This window comes from Schistocerca serialis, chromosome 9 (genome assembly GCF_023864345.2).
Source record: "Schistocerca serialis cubense isolate TAMUIC-IGC-003099 chromosome 9, iqSchSeri2.2, whole genome shotgun sequence".
Taxonomy (NCBI): Eukaryota; Metazoa; Arthropoda; class Insecta; order Orthoptera; family Acrididae; genus Schistocerca; species Schistocerca serialis.
The window spans coordinates 149,721,999-149,736,815 of NC_064646.1; the positions used below are offsets into that span (position 1 = coordinate 149,721,999).

Sequence of the window (14,817 nt, forward strand, 5' to 3'; positions counted from 1 at the left end):
CAGACACAGACTGCCCACAGCACAGCCAGTGATTTTCATACAGAGGTGGCGTTACCAATAAAAAAACCTAAACAGCCTACTTACATAGAGAAAACATAAACAGCCTACTTACATAGAGAAAACATAAACAGCCTACTTACAACACCATAGCCTAGGGCAGATGGAGGGGGGGGGGGGGGTGGACTTGGACAGATGAGGGGGAAAACAAGGAAGGAGGAGAGGAAAAACGAAAGGGGGGGGGGGGGGAACCAAAGGAGGGAGAAGACTCAAAAGGGGAGAGGGGCAGAGCAGACGAGAGAGGGAATGGGAAAAGGCAGAGGGGGGAATGCAAAAGGACTCGGGGGAGAGAAGGGGGGCAGAAGAGGGTAGGTGGGGAAAAAAGAGGATGGAAGGGGGGGAGAGTGAGCCCAGGAAAAGGATGCAGGAAAGGAGGGGGGGGGGGTGAGGACCAGGGTTGATAGGAGGGATAAATGGAGGGAGAGAGGGCATCATCCAGGAGGGGGTGTTGATTAACGTCAAGTATAGCAGCCATCTTGAAGACATGGGGTGACGAAACCACTCACGGGAACAGGTTGAACTAACTTTGAAAACCAGCGGGAAGGGTGTACCTACAGACTGTAAGACTTCAATACACGCAGAATGAAAACCGTATTTTTACAAAAATAGTGTGAATTTCTTCTAGAGTGACCCTCGTATTTCAAAAAGTAGATGAGGTAGCCTCATGAAATCTTTTACCGTAATGCAAACGATCTCAGACTGGTCAACAGAGCAGAGAATGCTCCAGATATGTTTCAGTACGTGAGGTGTTGCTTCAGACAGAGGGCCCCTGCCTCGCGTCGTTAACGGGCAGGACGCAGCGGTCGGCCAGTTCCCCCACCAGGCGCTCGTCGTCATCGGCCAGCGCTCCGTGTGCGGCGGGTCGCTCATCTCCAAGGCTTCAGTCCTCACCGCCGCGCACTGCACCATCGCGTGAGTTGCAAAAGCCGCTAGGAGGCGACTTGTATCAGGTTTCCCAAAAGTAACACACGAGTGGCGTTCAGCAAGTAAAGCAGCTATTTTTCTCGGGCAGTTTCTGTTGAATAAATTAGGAATTTCTTGTGGGATATTGTGGAATACTTCCGCTTTATCCCCTGTAGTTTCATAAAGTTCCGATAGGCGGCGGCGCTTTACGTAGCCTTCAAAATGGCGTCTGTAACGAGGTGCATTCCAAGAAGACAGCCGAGTTTCTTTGGGCGGAAAGTCATGGCATTACAGATATTACACTACTGGCCATTAAAATTGCTACACCAAGAAGAAATGCAGGGTGCTTCGATCCTGAGAAATCAGTACCCAGAACAACCACCTCTGGCCGTAATAACGGCCTTGATACGCCTGGGCATTGAGTCAAACAGAACTTGGATGGCGTGTACAGGTACAGCTGCCCATGCAGCTACAACACGTTACCACAGTTCATCATCAGTAGTGACTGGCGTATTGTGACGAGCCAGTTGCTCGGCCACCATTGACCAGACGTTTCAATTGGTGACAGATCTGGAGAAAGAGCTGACCATGGCAGCAGTCGAACATTTCCTGTATCCAAAAAGGCCCGTACAGGACCTGCAACATGCGGTCATGCATTATCCTGCTGAAATGTAGGGTTTCGCAGGGATCGAATGAAGGCTAGAGCCACGGGTAGTAAAACATCTCAAACGTAACGTCCACTGTTCAAAGTGCCGTCAGTGCGAACAAGAGGTGAGCGAGACGTGTAACCAATAGCACCACGCAGGGTGATACGTCAGTATGTCGATGACGAACACACGCTTCCAATGTGCGTTCACCGCGATGTCACCAAACACGGATGCTACCATCATGATGATGTAAACAGAACCTGGATTCATCCGAAAATATGACGTTTTCCCGTTCGTGCACCCAGGTTCGTCGTTGAGTACACCATCGCAGACGCTTCTGTCTGTGATGCAGCGTCAAGGGTAACCGCAGCCATGGTCCCCTAGCTGATAGTCCATGCTGCTGGAAACGTCGTCGAACTGTTCGTGCAGATGGTTGTTCTCTTACAAACGTCCCCATCTGTTGACTCAGGGATCGAGACGTGGTTGCACGATTCGTTACGGCCATGCGGATAAGCTGCCTGTCATCTCGACTGCTAGTGATACGAGGCCGTTGCGATCCAGCACGGCGCTCCGTATTACCCTCCTGAACCAATCGATTACATATTCTGCTAATAGTCATTGGATCTCGACCAACGCGAACAGCAATGTCGCGATACCATAAACTACAATCGCGATAGACTACAATCCGACCTTTATCAAAGTCGGAAAAATGATGGTAGCCATTTCTCCTCATTGCACGAAGCATCACAACAACGTTTCACCAGGCAACGCCGGTCAACTGCTGTTTGTGTATGAGGAATCGGTTGGAAACCTTCCTCATGTCAGCACGTAGTAGGTGTCACCACTGGCACCAACCTTGTGTGAATGCTCTGAAAAGATAATCATTTGCATATCACAGCATCTTCTTCCTGTCGGCTAAACTTCATGTCTGTAGCACGTCATGTTCGTGCTGTAGCAATTTTAATGGCCAGTAGTGTAGTAGGTACTCGCAGAATGTCACGGAGACGAGAGAGTGAGCTAAATCACGGTATCAAGTTGGGCCAGGCGTTTGTCACCATGGCAATGAGGTCACCAAACGCGCCTGATCTTCGGCGTGCCGGACGGCAGCACACGGCTATGTCTCCTGACTCCTGCAATGCTGGAACATGCGGCCACTCTCATTCGAAGTGACTGACGAATCACAAACGCCTCGCTGTTCAACTGGACGTCTCTGTTGGTAGAGCCGACACACTCGTCCACCAGTTGGAATACTCAAAGGTGTGTACCCGCTGGGTACCTCTTTGCCTAAGAGAAGACAATAAAGAGCAATGAAGGCCGATCTGTGCGGAACTCCTTGTGCATTGCGAGGTTGATCGTGATAATTTTTTGTCGAACATCGTTTCAAGCAATCAAATATTGGTTCATGCCTTCGAATCAGAAACAAAATTTCAATCCGTGAAGTGGCGCCACACTACCTCTCGTCCAAAGCAAAGGCTTCAAACCCGCGCCCTCAGCCGGTAAAGTCTTCTGGGACTCTAAAGCTGCTGCTCTGTTTGATGTCTCCCCTCATAGTGCAATGATCAACCCTCAGGACACTCAAGATGTCAGAGTGTTCGTCGCACAACAGCTCACAAGTCTAAGCACTGAGAGGAGCTCACAAACTTGGTTGAACTGTTCTTCCTCATCCAGCCTACAACTATGATCTCGCACCCACCGACTCGCATCTGCTTGGCACAATGCAGGATGCACTCCCTGAGAAGCAGTTCGTACGCAGGCCGGAGTGGCCGAGCGGTTCTGGGCGCTACAGTCCGGGACAGCGCGACCGCGACGGTCGCAGGTTCGAATTCTGGCTCAGGCATCGATGTGTGTGATGTCCTTAGGTTATTTAGGTTTAAGTAGTTCTAAGTTCTAGGGGACTCATGACCTCAGAAGTTAAGTCCCATAGTGCTCAGAGCCATTTGAACAAAGCAGTACGTACAAGATGGGGAGCTTACTGATGACGCAAGACTTTGGTTCTGACATCGACCAGTAGCGTGGTACCATGTGGGCATACACGTCCTCCCTGTAAGGTGACGTAAGGCCGCCGCATTGAAAAATAGGGTTTTTTACTCAAAAGAGAGAGGAATAGTGTTGTGTATTAGACTCCTAATTAAAACCAGCCTGGTTTTAGAAAAATATGTGTTTCATTACTTACTGAACGTCCCTCGCTGATTTATGTCTAAATTCGGGTTCCGAAACTTTGTTGTTAAAGTGTATTATGTCACATATTACAGCTTAGAACACACACTACTGGCCATTAAAATTGCTATACCACGAAGATGACGTGCTAACGTGCTACAGACGCGAAATTTAACCGACAGAAAGAAGATGCTGTGATATGCAAATGATTAGCTTTTCAGACCATTCACACAAGGTTGGAGCCGGTGGCGACACCTACAACGTGCTGACATGAGGAAAGTTTCCAACCGCTTTCTCATACACAAACAGCAGCTGACCGGCGTTGCCTGGTGAATCGTTGTTGTGATGCCTCGTGTAAGGAGGAGAAATGTGTACCATCACGTTTCCGGATTATAGCCTATCGCGATTGCGGTTTATCGTATCGCGACACTGATGCTCGCGTTGGTCGAGATCCAATGACTGTTAGTAGAATACGGAATCGGTGAGTTCAGGAGGGTAATACGGATCGCCGTGCTGGATCGCAACGGCCTCGTATCACTAGCAGTCGAGATGAGAGGCACATTATCCGCGTGGCTGTAACGGATCGTGCAGCCACGTCTCGATCTCTGAGTCAACAGATGGGGACGTTTGCAAGACAACAACCATCTGCAAGAACAGTTCGACGACGTTTGCAGCAGCATGGACTATCAGCTCGGAGGCAATGGCTGCGGCTACCCTTGACGCTGCATCACACACAGGAGCGCCTGCGATGGAGTACCCAAGCACTAACCTGGGTGCACGAATGGAAGAACGTCATGTTTTTCGGATGAAACCAGTTTCTGTTTACAGCATCATGATGGTCGCATCTGTGTTTGTCGACATCGCGGTGAATGCGCATTGGAAGCGTGTCATCACCATACTGGCGTATCACCCGGCATGATGGTATGGGGTGCCATTGGTTACACGTCTCGGTCACCTCTTGTTCGCATTGACGGCACTTTGAACAGTGGACGTTACATTTCAAATGTCTTACGGCCCGTGGCTCTACCCATCATTCGATACCTGCGAAACCCTACATTTCAGCTGGATATTGCACGACCGCATGTTGCAGGTCCTGTACGTGCCTTTCTGGATGTAGATAATGTTCGACTGCTGCCATAGCCAGCACATTCTCCAGATCTCTCACGAATTGAAAACGTCTGGTCAATGGTGACCGAGCGTCTGGCTCGTCACAATACGCCAGTCACTACTCTTGATGAACTGTGGTATCGTGTTGAAATGTATGGGCAGCTGTACCTGCACACGCCGTCCAAGCTCTGTTTGACTCAATGCCCAGGCGTATCAAGGCCGTTATTACGGCCAGAGGTGGTTGTTCTGGGTACCGATTTCTCAGGATGTATGCACCCAAATTGCGTGAAAATGTAACCACATTTCAGTTCTGGTACAATATATTTGTCCAATGAATACCCGTTCATCATCTTCATTTCTTCTTGGTGTAGCAATTTTAATGGCCAGTAGTGTAATTGGTTCCAGCAGTTGCAGCTATGCGTTTCATGAGAGTATTGTTGCAATGGTTCCCATCTTTGTCATGGCGACTCGTTACTGTAAAGTAAATTATGAGTTAATTCAATACTTCCAGTTCAAGACGAATGTAATGAGCGATTTGTTATGGAACATATACACCGCAAGAAGGCAGAAGTGCCGCAACACGACGTGGTATGGACTCGACTATTTTCTATAGTAGTGCTGGAGGCAACTGTCACCATTAATCCTGCAGGGCTGTCCTTAAATCCGTAAGAGTACGAGGGGGTGGAGATCTCTTCTGAACAGCATGTTGCAAGGCAACCCCAGATATGCCCAATAAAGTTCATGTCTGGGGAATTTGATGGCCACAGAAGTGTTTAAACTCAGAAGAGTGTTCCTGAAGTCACTCTGTAGTACCACCCACAGATGTGCCCAATAAAGTTCATGTCTGGGGAATTTGGTGGCCAGCGGAAGCGTTTAAACTCAGAAGAGTGTTCCTGGAGCCACTCTGTAGCAATGCTGGATGTGTGGTATGGCACATTGTCCTGATGGAATTGCATTCGCCCCCTGTCAGATGTCTCGGCAATGTATTATGATCTTTTACTCACTGTAATCTATCTGCCATTAGGTATGCTATAGTCAGTCGTGTGGTTCAAGTAGTGTTGCAGGCTACGTTAGTTTTTGACATGTTTGTGAGCCTTATTGTACGCTACTCTCAAGCCTGGGAACGTATCACGATGTTTTACCTTCTTCCAAACGTGTTTACCGTTAATGAGGTGTGTGTACGTACATATGGAACAGTACCTTTACATTCTCTCTCTTCCACCACTTGCTAGCATTGGAAGCCTAGTACTCCACAAGTGAAATGATGTTTACGATATTCTGCTATGCAAATGGACGTAAGCTATGAGTCCATGCCTTCTTCGCTTAGAACGTGCTCTCTGATAATGTGTTCAGCTACCTTTCCCAGCATCTGAGGGACACAGATACCCTTGGACAAGCCTGATTCACGAAGGCACCTCACAGTCTACACTCCTGACACGGAGGAGCGTGTGCTACGTTCAGTGAAAGAAACCCCTTGGACAAGTGTGCGAAAATTAGCAGCCGTGGAAGGCGTGTCGCACTCTCTTATCTGGGGGGGGGGGGGGGGTTACTTGATTAACACATTAACACTTGCTGTACCCATATCATCTACAGTGCACCCAGGTCCTAAGGCCACAGGATCATCACGGCAGATGGCGGTTCTTTCAATGCCTGTAGCAGAAGTTTGCCGAAGATCTACTGTTCACATGCAAGATTTTATTTACCGGTGAGGCAGGGTTCACAAGAGATGGTGTTGTGAATTTCCGTAAACAGCATGTATGGCCAGATGTAAATCCCCAAGACATTCAGGAAACAGGGCACCAACACCGATTTTCAGTCAACATACGGGCAAGCGTACTTAGCGACAGATTAATAGGACCATATGTGCTATTACAAAGGTTAACTGGAGCACATTACCTGCACTTTCTCATTTAATGTACATCCTACCTTGCTGGAGGCTGTGCCATTGCAGCAACGAATAGAAATGTGGTTCATGCGTGATGACGCACCAGCATACTTTCGTCACACTGTGCATGAACATCAGACACAGTAGTTTCAGGACCACTGGATTGGTCAGCGGGCGCCATGCCTTGGCCTGCTCGTTCCTCAGACCTCAATTCCCTAGACTTTTGGTTGTGGGGACACTTGAAGGAATTGATCTACGCCACGCGAATCAATGGTGTGCAGCCACTCCAAGGTCGCATCTTCAATGAGTGCCAACAGGTACAAAAACAACATGGTATACTTCAAAGCGTGGGTCATTCCTCATGCCGGAGGGCAGAGGGGTGGATTGTCGTGAATAGGTGTCACGTTGAACACCTCCTATAAACATGTTTTTATCACAGAAAGTATGCATTTCCGGACCCACGTTCATTAGATTGGTTCAAATGGTTCTGAGCACTGTGGGACTTAACTGATGAGGTCATCAGTCCCCCAGAACTTAGAACTACTTTAACCCAACTAACCTAAGGACATCACACACGTCCATGCCCAAGGCAGGATTCGAACCTGCGGCCGTAGCGGTCGCGCGGTTCCAGATTGTAGCGCCTAGAACCGCTCGACCACTCCGGCCGGCTGTTCAATAGACTTTTGGACTTATGTCAGAAAGTATACATTTCTAGAAACATGTTTATTGGACACATGTTTCTTATTTCGATGAGTACTACCACCTCTCAAAATGATCGACACTTTATAACATCGAGAAATGTGAAGCGGGCTTTTGGGTGCTCCTGTGTGCATATTTTGGCCAAGGACTAAGAACAGCAACACTGCGCAACATGCAAGTGTTGTAGGTAGTAGATGCTGCCGATTAGAAGGCGAGTAGTGCGACGGTGTGCGTGGCAGTGCCATCAATGACAACATCCACATCTATCTCTTTCCGTTTTAACCAGCCGGTATTACGTATCGTGGCTAGTTGGCATAGGGAAAGGAAACTGAGGAGGAACTGCTTTATTATGCATGCATGTTTGAACATGTGATTTTTGTGTCCTGGATTTATTCTTAAGGAACGAGTACAAAGAGTCAGAATACAAAACACGACTACTCAGTTATGTCTCAGTTAATCCAGGCGAATACAGTACAGCTGTATAAAGCTAATCTAACATAGAAATACATGACCAGTAGCTGCATTGGCGTTTCTTAAGTAAAGTTCAGAATGATAGACACGGTGTATGTGGCAAAGTTCAACTCTTTTGCACAAAGGATTGCTGGACATAATCCGTCATATCCGTATCTCTTCGCATAATATCACAGTCCTGTTGTATTGTGCGTCTAACATTTTGACATCAACAATCCTTCCTTCATAAATCACAGATCTCAGATTGCCTCACAAATAAAAGAAAGGAAAAAAAACGAGGCCTCCAGGACCAATCCGTCTGGAAAGGAAGGAACAGTCCAGGAGCGTGACACAGTGCCGCTGAAATGAGCGGGGGCTCCGTCATCCATGTGCCACTGGTTCATATGAGAGGCCAAACTAACATCTTCCTAAAATTCCAGTAACATAACATCGAGGGAACGCACACATCGCTCTCCTGTCAGCCTTGGTGGTAGCACATGTACCTCTGTGAGATACCGATCTATAACATTACACCAGTTGTTGTTGATACCCTCGTACCACCGGGCGTTTTCTTCTGTCCACTCGTCTCGGCTACACAAATTCGCTATGCCGTCCTTCGTGAAACAGGCTTCGTCGGTGGACAGTGGGATAAATTTGCAGAAGTACAGCCTCTGCTGGTAGTCTCGGCGACAATGTTTGTACCTTTAGCATGGAAATGGCTTCTGTGCAGACCTCAACGTAGCAACAGATTGTGATATCCCGACCGATCGAGAGACGTGGTACTTATTCTTTGGTCCTCTGACCCAGTTTGTCGCAGATTCACTTCGTCACCCGCACTGTACGTCGGCTCCAGCTACTATGTCCTCGAGCCGCTAAACATGCACCATACGGCATCAAGCGCCTCTCCACGTCGTAAAATGTTGTTATAGATCGAACGCGACGGTTAGGAAACCTCTCACGATACATTTGTCCGGCAAGGACAGCTCTTCCAGCGGCAAGCCAATAATTAAGCTGAATGTGCGGGTATTCCTCGTACGTGAAACTTTCTACATCGCAACTTTCATACATGTATAATCTCGTTCAATGATACTACATACACGATTGTTTACCCTCGGAAATATTGAATTGCAAAACCGTTTTTTGTTTTTAAATGGACTTGTAGTCCGGGGTGATATGTTACAATACAGCATCACTGGTCTATTGCGGTCTAACTGTGTTGGTGAGGCAGTCACTGCAATTCACTTTGGAGGTGTGGCGGTGGGACTTGTAGTCCCGTACCACCCTCTGACGGTGATAGTACTACATGAGTCAGAACATGGGCAAAACCGTCCCAAGTGCGGCATTATATCCACCACCGCGGTGGTATGCGCCTGCGAGTCACACACGCAGGTCGGCACAAAAAAGATACGCTTACGCACACGAAGCATGTGGCGAAGGCGTACAGACATTCGATTTGCTTATCGATGTATGTTCTGCGGCGATTACACCATGACAAATTCTCTGCAGTTTAATTATCCCAACAGCCGGATTCCTTGCTTTGTCCAAATTAAAACTATTGTCTCTGTTTGTTAAATCATTAGCTAATCTAAACTCTATAGTTTCTTTGAAGACGGAATCCCAAAGGAAGAGGTGGATCTTAGAATCTTCGCATCACTGTAGTTCATTGAATGCCTTGTATCAATACAATGTTCGGCCACAGTTGATTTGTCTGGCTGTGATAAGCACGGATATCTCAGTTCACCTGAACACAAGACTGAGACCCAAACACAAAGGCTAAATTCAGAATATCAAAGAACAGTTGCTTTCTGTACATTTACTGTAACTAAACGTGACACTGTAAAAACCACTTTGTACTAAATTAATGCATTCGATTGCAAATTTGCCGATTACAGTAATGATAAAGACAACAAAGCAGGTGAACACATACGTACATCGATGTCAATCGTATTGAAGTGCGGTTGGTGGAAACAGTATTATGACCCGAGCTTGGGATCGCGAGGTACCTGAAGTTTGATAGAGCATAACAATCATAATTGACGATAGCTGACAGCAGCCATGAGAACCCATAGTTGAGCAGTAGGGATAAGGTGCCCACAAAAAACGCGAGTAATCACGTCACGAGGTACGAGTGCGGCGTTAGGAAACAGGTGGAACAGACCAAGGCTGTGCATCACAGAAAGGGAAAATTGTCCATCATAAAATCATGTATTGTCAGAGTTATATTTTTCTGAGAGTGTCTCCACTGGATCAGTCGAGCTAGGCGAAGAACGAGGATGAGAAGGACGGATATACCGATGGTCTGACGTTACTGCAGCATAGACAAGTTAGGAGTGGGTGTAACAAGCGACTTTTCAGAGTATACGAACAGCCTGTTGGAACAGATAGGACCTGCATCGAATGACAGCTCCCCTTCTATGGAATAATAACCTACTTTTTTTTCTTAATCTCTTGTTGGATTGACAACGTCTAATCAAGTAAAATCGTTAACTTGTGTTGATGAAGCATAGTTTGTTGAGACCATCTACACAGACTTAGATGATGATGAGATAACGCGCAAAATTTAGGCCGTAGGATACACCATCACTCTTTTACTAGTCGGTAAGTGTGACGATGTAATCTGGTCGTTTACTGCTTCAACGTTGTCGCTATATCATTCCTGATGACTGCTCGTCGTGCCTGCGAACTTAGGTCATTATGTGTCTTGGAGAATATCATGTAAGTTTTTGTCAGCAGGTCCAAAACTATTCTTACATTGTGACTTTAGGTCGCGTATGGCACAGAGCATAAATAATATGCCGCACACCATAGCAGTGTTGCGGCAACTTAGAATTGTGAATTCATACGGGTGCAACTGTTTCATTCGTAGCGACAGTGGACTGGAAATATTTGTTCAAAAATGGTTCAAATGGCTCTGAGCACTATGGGACTTAACATCTGAGGTCATCAGTCCCCTAGAACTTAGAACTACTTACACCTAACTAACCTAAGGACATCACACACATCCATGCCCGAGGCAGTATTCGAACCTACGACCGTAGCGGTCGCGCGGTTCCAGACTGAAGCGCCTAGAGCCGCTCGGCCACACCGGCCGGCAAAAATTTGTGGTCGCATGAACTTCACGAAGTCTAATAAACGCACTTGTCGCATAAGCGCTGTAACGAATGTACAGCTACCAAATTGGAGGACAATGAGCCTCAACAACACAAGATGTTCCAGGATTAACGATCATTATTGAGGGATATGACAGGAACGCTCACTGGAAGCAAAATGTCTCAAACGAAGATTTGTCCTATTCCGATAGCTTTCCGTGATACAAAACATTTAATGTACGAGTATATTTGTTTTTGACCTAGTGGCAGCCCGCATCTCGTGGTCGTGCGGTAGCGTTCTCGCTTCCCACGCCCGGGTTCCCGGTTTCCATTCCCGGCGGGGTCAGGGATTTTCTCTGCCTCGTGATGGCTGGGTGTTGTGTGATGTCCTTAGGTTAGTTAGGTTTAAGTAGTTCTAAGTTCTAGGGGACTGATGACCATAGATGTTAAGTCCATTAGTGCTCAGAGCCATTTGAACCATTTGAACCTAGTGGCACACACGTGAAGCCAGAGATAAATTCTGCCGAAATTTTTACAAAGGTACAGACGGTGTTTAGAAAGGATAGATTGCATGCAACCGGTGGTGGAGTGTTCGTCGCTGTTAGTAGTAGTTTATCCTGTAGTGAAATAGAAGTGGATAGTTCCTGTGAATTATTATGGGTGGAGGTTACACTCAACAACCGAGCTAGGTTAATAATTGGCTCCTTTTACCGACCTACCGACCTAGCAGCATTAGTGGCAGAACAACTGAGAAAAAATTTGGAATACATTTCACATAAATTTTCTCAGCATGTTATAGTCTTAGGTGGAGATTTCAATTTACCAGATATAGACTGGGACACTCAGATGTTTAGGACGGGTGGTAGGGACAGAGCATCGAGTGACATTATACTGAGTGCACTATCCGAAAATTACTTCGAGCAATTAAACAGAGAACCGACTCGTGGAGATAACATCTTGGACATACTGATAACAAACAGACCCGAACTTTTCGACTCTGTATGTACAGAACAGGGAATCAGTGATCATAAGGCCATTGCATCATCCCTGAATATGGAAGTTAGTAGGAATATAAAAAAAGGGAGGAAGGTTTATCTGTTTAGCAAGAGTAATAGAAGGCAGATTTCTGACTACCTAACAGTTCAAAACGAAGATTTCTGTTCCGACACTGACAATGTTGAGTGTTTATGGAAAAAGTTCAAAGCAATCGTAAAATGCGTTTTAGACAGGTACGTGCCGAGTAAAACTGTGAGGGACGGGAAAAACCCACCGTGGTACAAGAGCAAAGTTAGGAAACTACTGCGAAAGCAAAGAGAGCTTCACTCCAAGTTTAAACGCAGCCAAAACCTCTCAGACAAGCAGAAGCTAAACGATGTCAAAGTTAGCGTAAGGAGGGCTATGCGTGAAGCATTCAGTGAATTCGAAAGTAAAATTCTATGTACCGACTTGAGAGAAAATCCTAGGAAGTTCTGGTCTTACGCTAAATCAGTAAGTGGCTCGAAACAGCATATCCAGACACTCCGGGATGATGATAGCATTGAAACAGAGGATGACACGCGTAAAGCTGAAATACTAAACACCTTTTTCCAAAGCTGTTTCACAGAGGAAGACCGCGCACTGCAGTTCCTTCTCTAAATCCTCGCACAAACGAAAAAATGGCTGACATCGAAATAAGTGTCCAAGGAATAGAAAATCAACTGGAATCACTCAACAGAGGAAAGTCCACTGGACCTGACGGGATACCAATTCGATTCTACACAGAGTACGCGAAAGAACTTGCCCCCCTTCTAACAGCCGTGTACCGCAAGTCTCTAGAGGAACGGAAGGTTCCAAATGATTGGAAAAGAGCACAGGTAGTCCCAGTCTTCAAAAAGGGTCGTCGAGCAGATGCGCAAAACTATAGACCTATATCTCTGACGTCGATCTGTTGTAGAATTTTAGAACATGTTTTTTGCTCGAGTATCATGTCGTTTTTGGAAACCCAGAATCTACTATGTAGGAATCAACATGGATTTCGGAAACAGCGATCGTGTGAGACCCAACTCGCTTTATTTGTTCATGAGACCCAGAAAATATTAGATACAGGCTCCCAGGTAGATGCTATTTTTCTTGACTTCCGGAAGGCGTTCGATACAGTTCCCCACTGTCGCCTGATAAACAAAGAGCCTACGGAATATCAGACCAGCTGTGTGGCTGGATTGAAGAGTTTTTAGCAAACAGAACACAGCATGTTGTTATCAATGGAGAGACGTCTACAGACGTTCAAGTAACCTCTGGCGTGCCACAGGGGAGTGTTATGGGACCATTGCTTTTCACAATATATATAAATGACCTAGTAGATAGTGTCGGAAGTCCCATGCGGCTTTTCGCGGATGATGCTGTAGTATACAGAGAAGTTGCAGCATTAGAAAAATGTAGCGAAATGCAGGAAGATCTGCAGCGGATAGGCACTTGGTGCAGGGAGTGGCAACTGACCCTTAACATAGACAAATGTAATATATTGCGAATACATAGAAAGAAGGATCCTTTATTGTATGATTATATGATAGCGGAACAAACACTGGTAGCAGTTACTTCTGTAAAATATCTGGGAGTTTGCGTGCGGAACGATTTGAAGTGGAACGATCATATAAAATTAATTGTTGGTAAAGCGGGTATCAGGTTGAGATTCATTGGGAGAGTCCTTAGAAAATGTAGTCCATCAACAAAGGAGGTGGCTTACAAAACACTCGTTCGACCTATACTTGAGTATTGCTCATCAGTGTGGGATCCGTACCAGATCGGGTTGACGGAGGAGATAGAGAAGATCCAAAGAAGAGCGGCGCGTTTCGTCACAGGGTTATTTGGTAACCGTGATAGCGTTAGGGAGATGTTTAGCAAACTTAAGTGGCAGACTCTGCAAGAGAGGCGCTCTGCATCGCGATGTAGCTTGCTCGCCAGGTTTCGAGAGGGTGCGTTTCTGGATGAGGTATCGAATATCTTGCTTCCCCCTACTTATACCTCCCGAGGAGATCACGAATGTAAAATTAGAGAGATTAGAGCGCGCACGGAGGCTTTCAGACAGTCGTTCTTCCCGCGAACCATACGCGACTGGAACAGGAAAGGGAGGTAATGACAGTGGCACGTAAAGTGCCCTCCGCCACACACCGTTGGGTGGCTTGCGGAGTATAAATGTAGATGTAGATGTAGACGTATGTGTCTCTCCCACCCACCGTCTTTGACGTTTTATTCTAGCCCAACCTACCTCGTTGCTTTCAACTTCTTTCCTCGCATGTCTTTCTCCCATTAAATTAGCTCGCTGTATGCATTGTTACACTACAGATTAGTAAGGATATGGGAGAGTAAAATTTTATAAGTCGGTGATATTCAATCATGTGGCTGTGTCACCAGTCACCAGCTGGGAAACCTAAACGTTTCAGCACATTCCAATGTCTGTCTTCCCTTACAGGTGTTACCCTCTAGTACCATGGAAATCATTCCCTGATGTCTTAACAGATGTCTTATCATCCTGTCTTTTCTTCTTGTCAATGTTTTCCACATATTCCTTTCCTCTCCAATTCTGCGCAGAACCTCCTCATTCCTTACCTAATTCTCAACATTCGTCTGTAGCACCACATCTCAAATGCTGCGACTCTCTTCTGTTCGGGTTCCCACAGCCCATGTTGCACTACCATACGATTCTGTGCTTCAAACGTACATTCTCAGAAATTTCCTCCTCCAACAAAGGTCTATGTTTGATACTAATAGCCTTCTCTTGGCTAGGAAAGCCCTTTTTGCCGGTGCTAGTCTGCCTGTGATGTCCTCCTTGCTCCGTCCGTCGATG

The 14,817-nt window shown here is 46.5% G+C and overlaps 1 protein-coding gene across 1 annotated transcript in view; it reads left to right on the forward strand.

Moving 5' to 3' along the window:
- Positions 1-14,817, forward strand: part of LOC126419433 (chymotrypsin-like protease CTRL-1) — a 192,202-nt gene that overhangs the window by 55,051 nt on the left and 122,334 nt on the right. Inside the window, exon 2 of the mRNA XM_050086622.1 lies at positions 816-969. Coding sequence (XP_049942579.1) covers positions 816-969 — 154 coding nt within the window. The remainder of the gene's footprint in view (positions 1-815; positions 970-14,817) is intronic.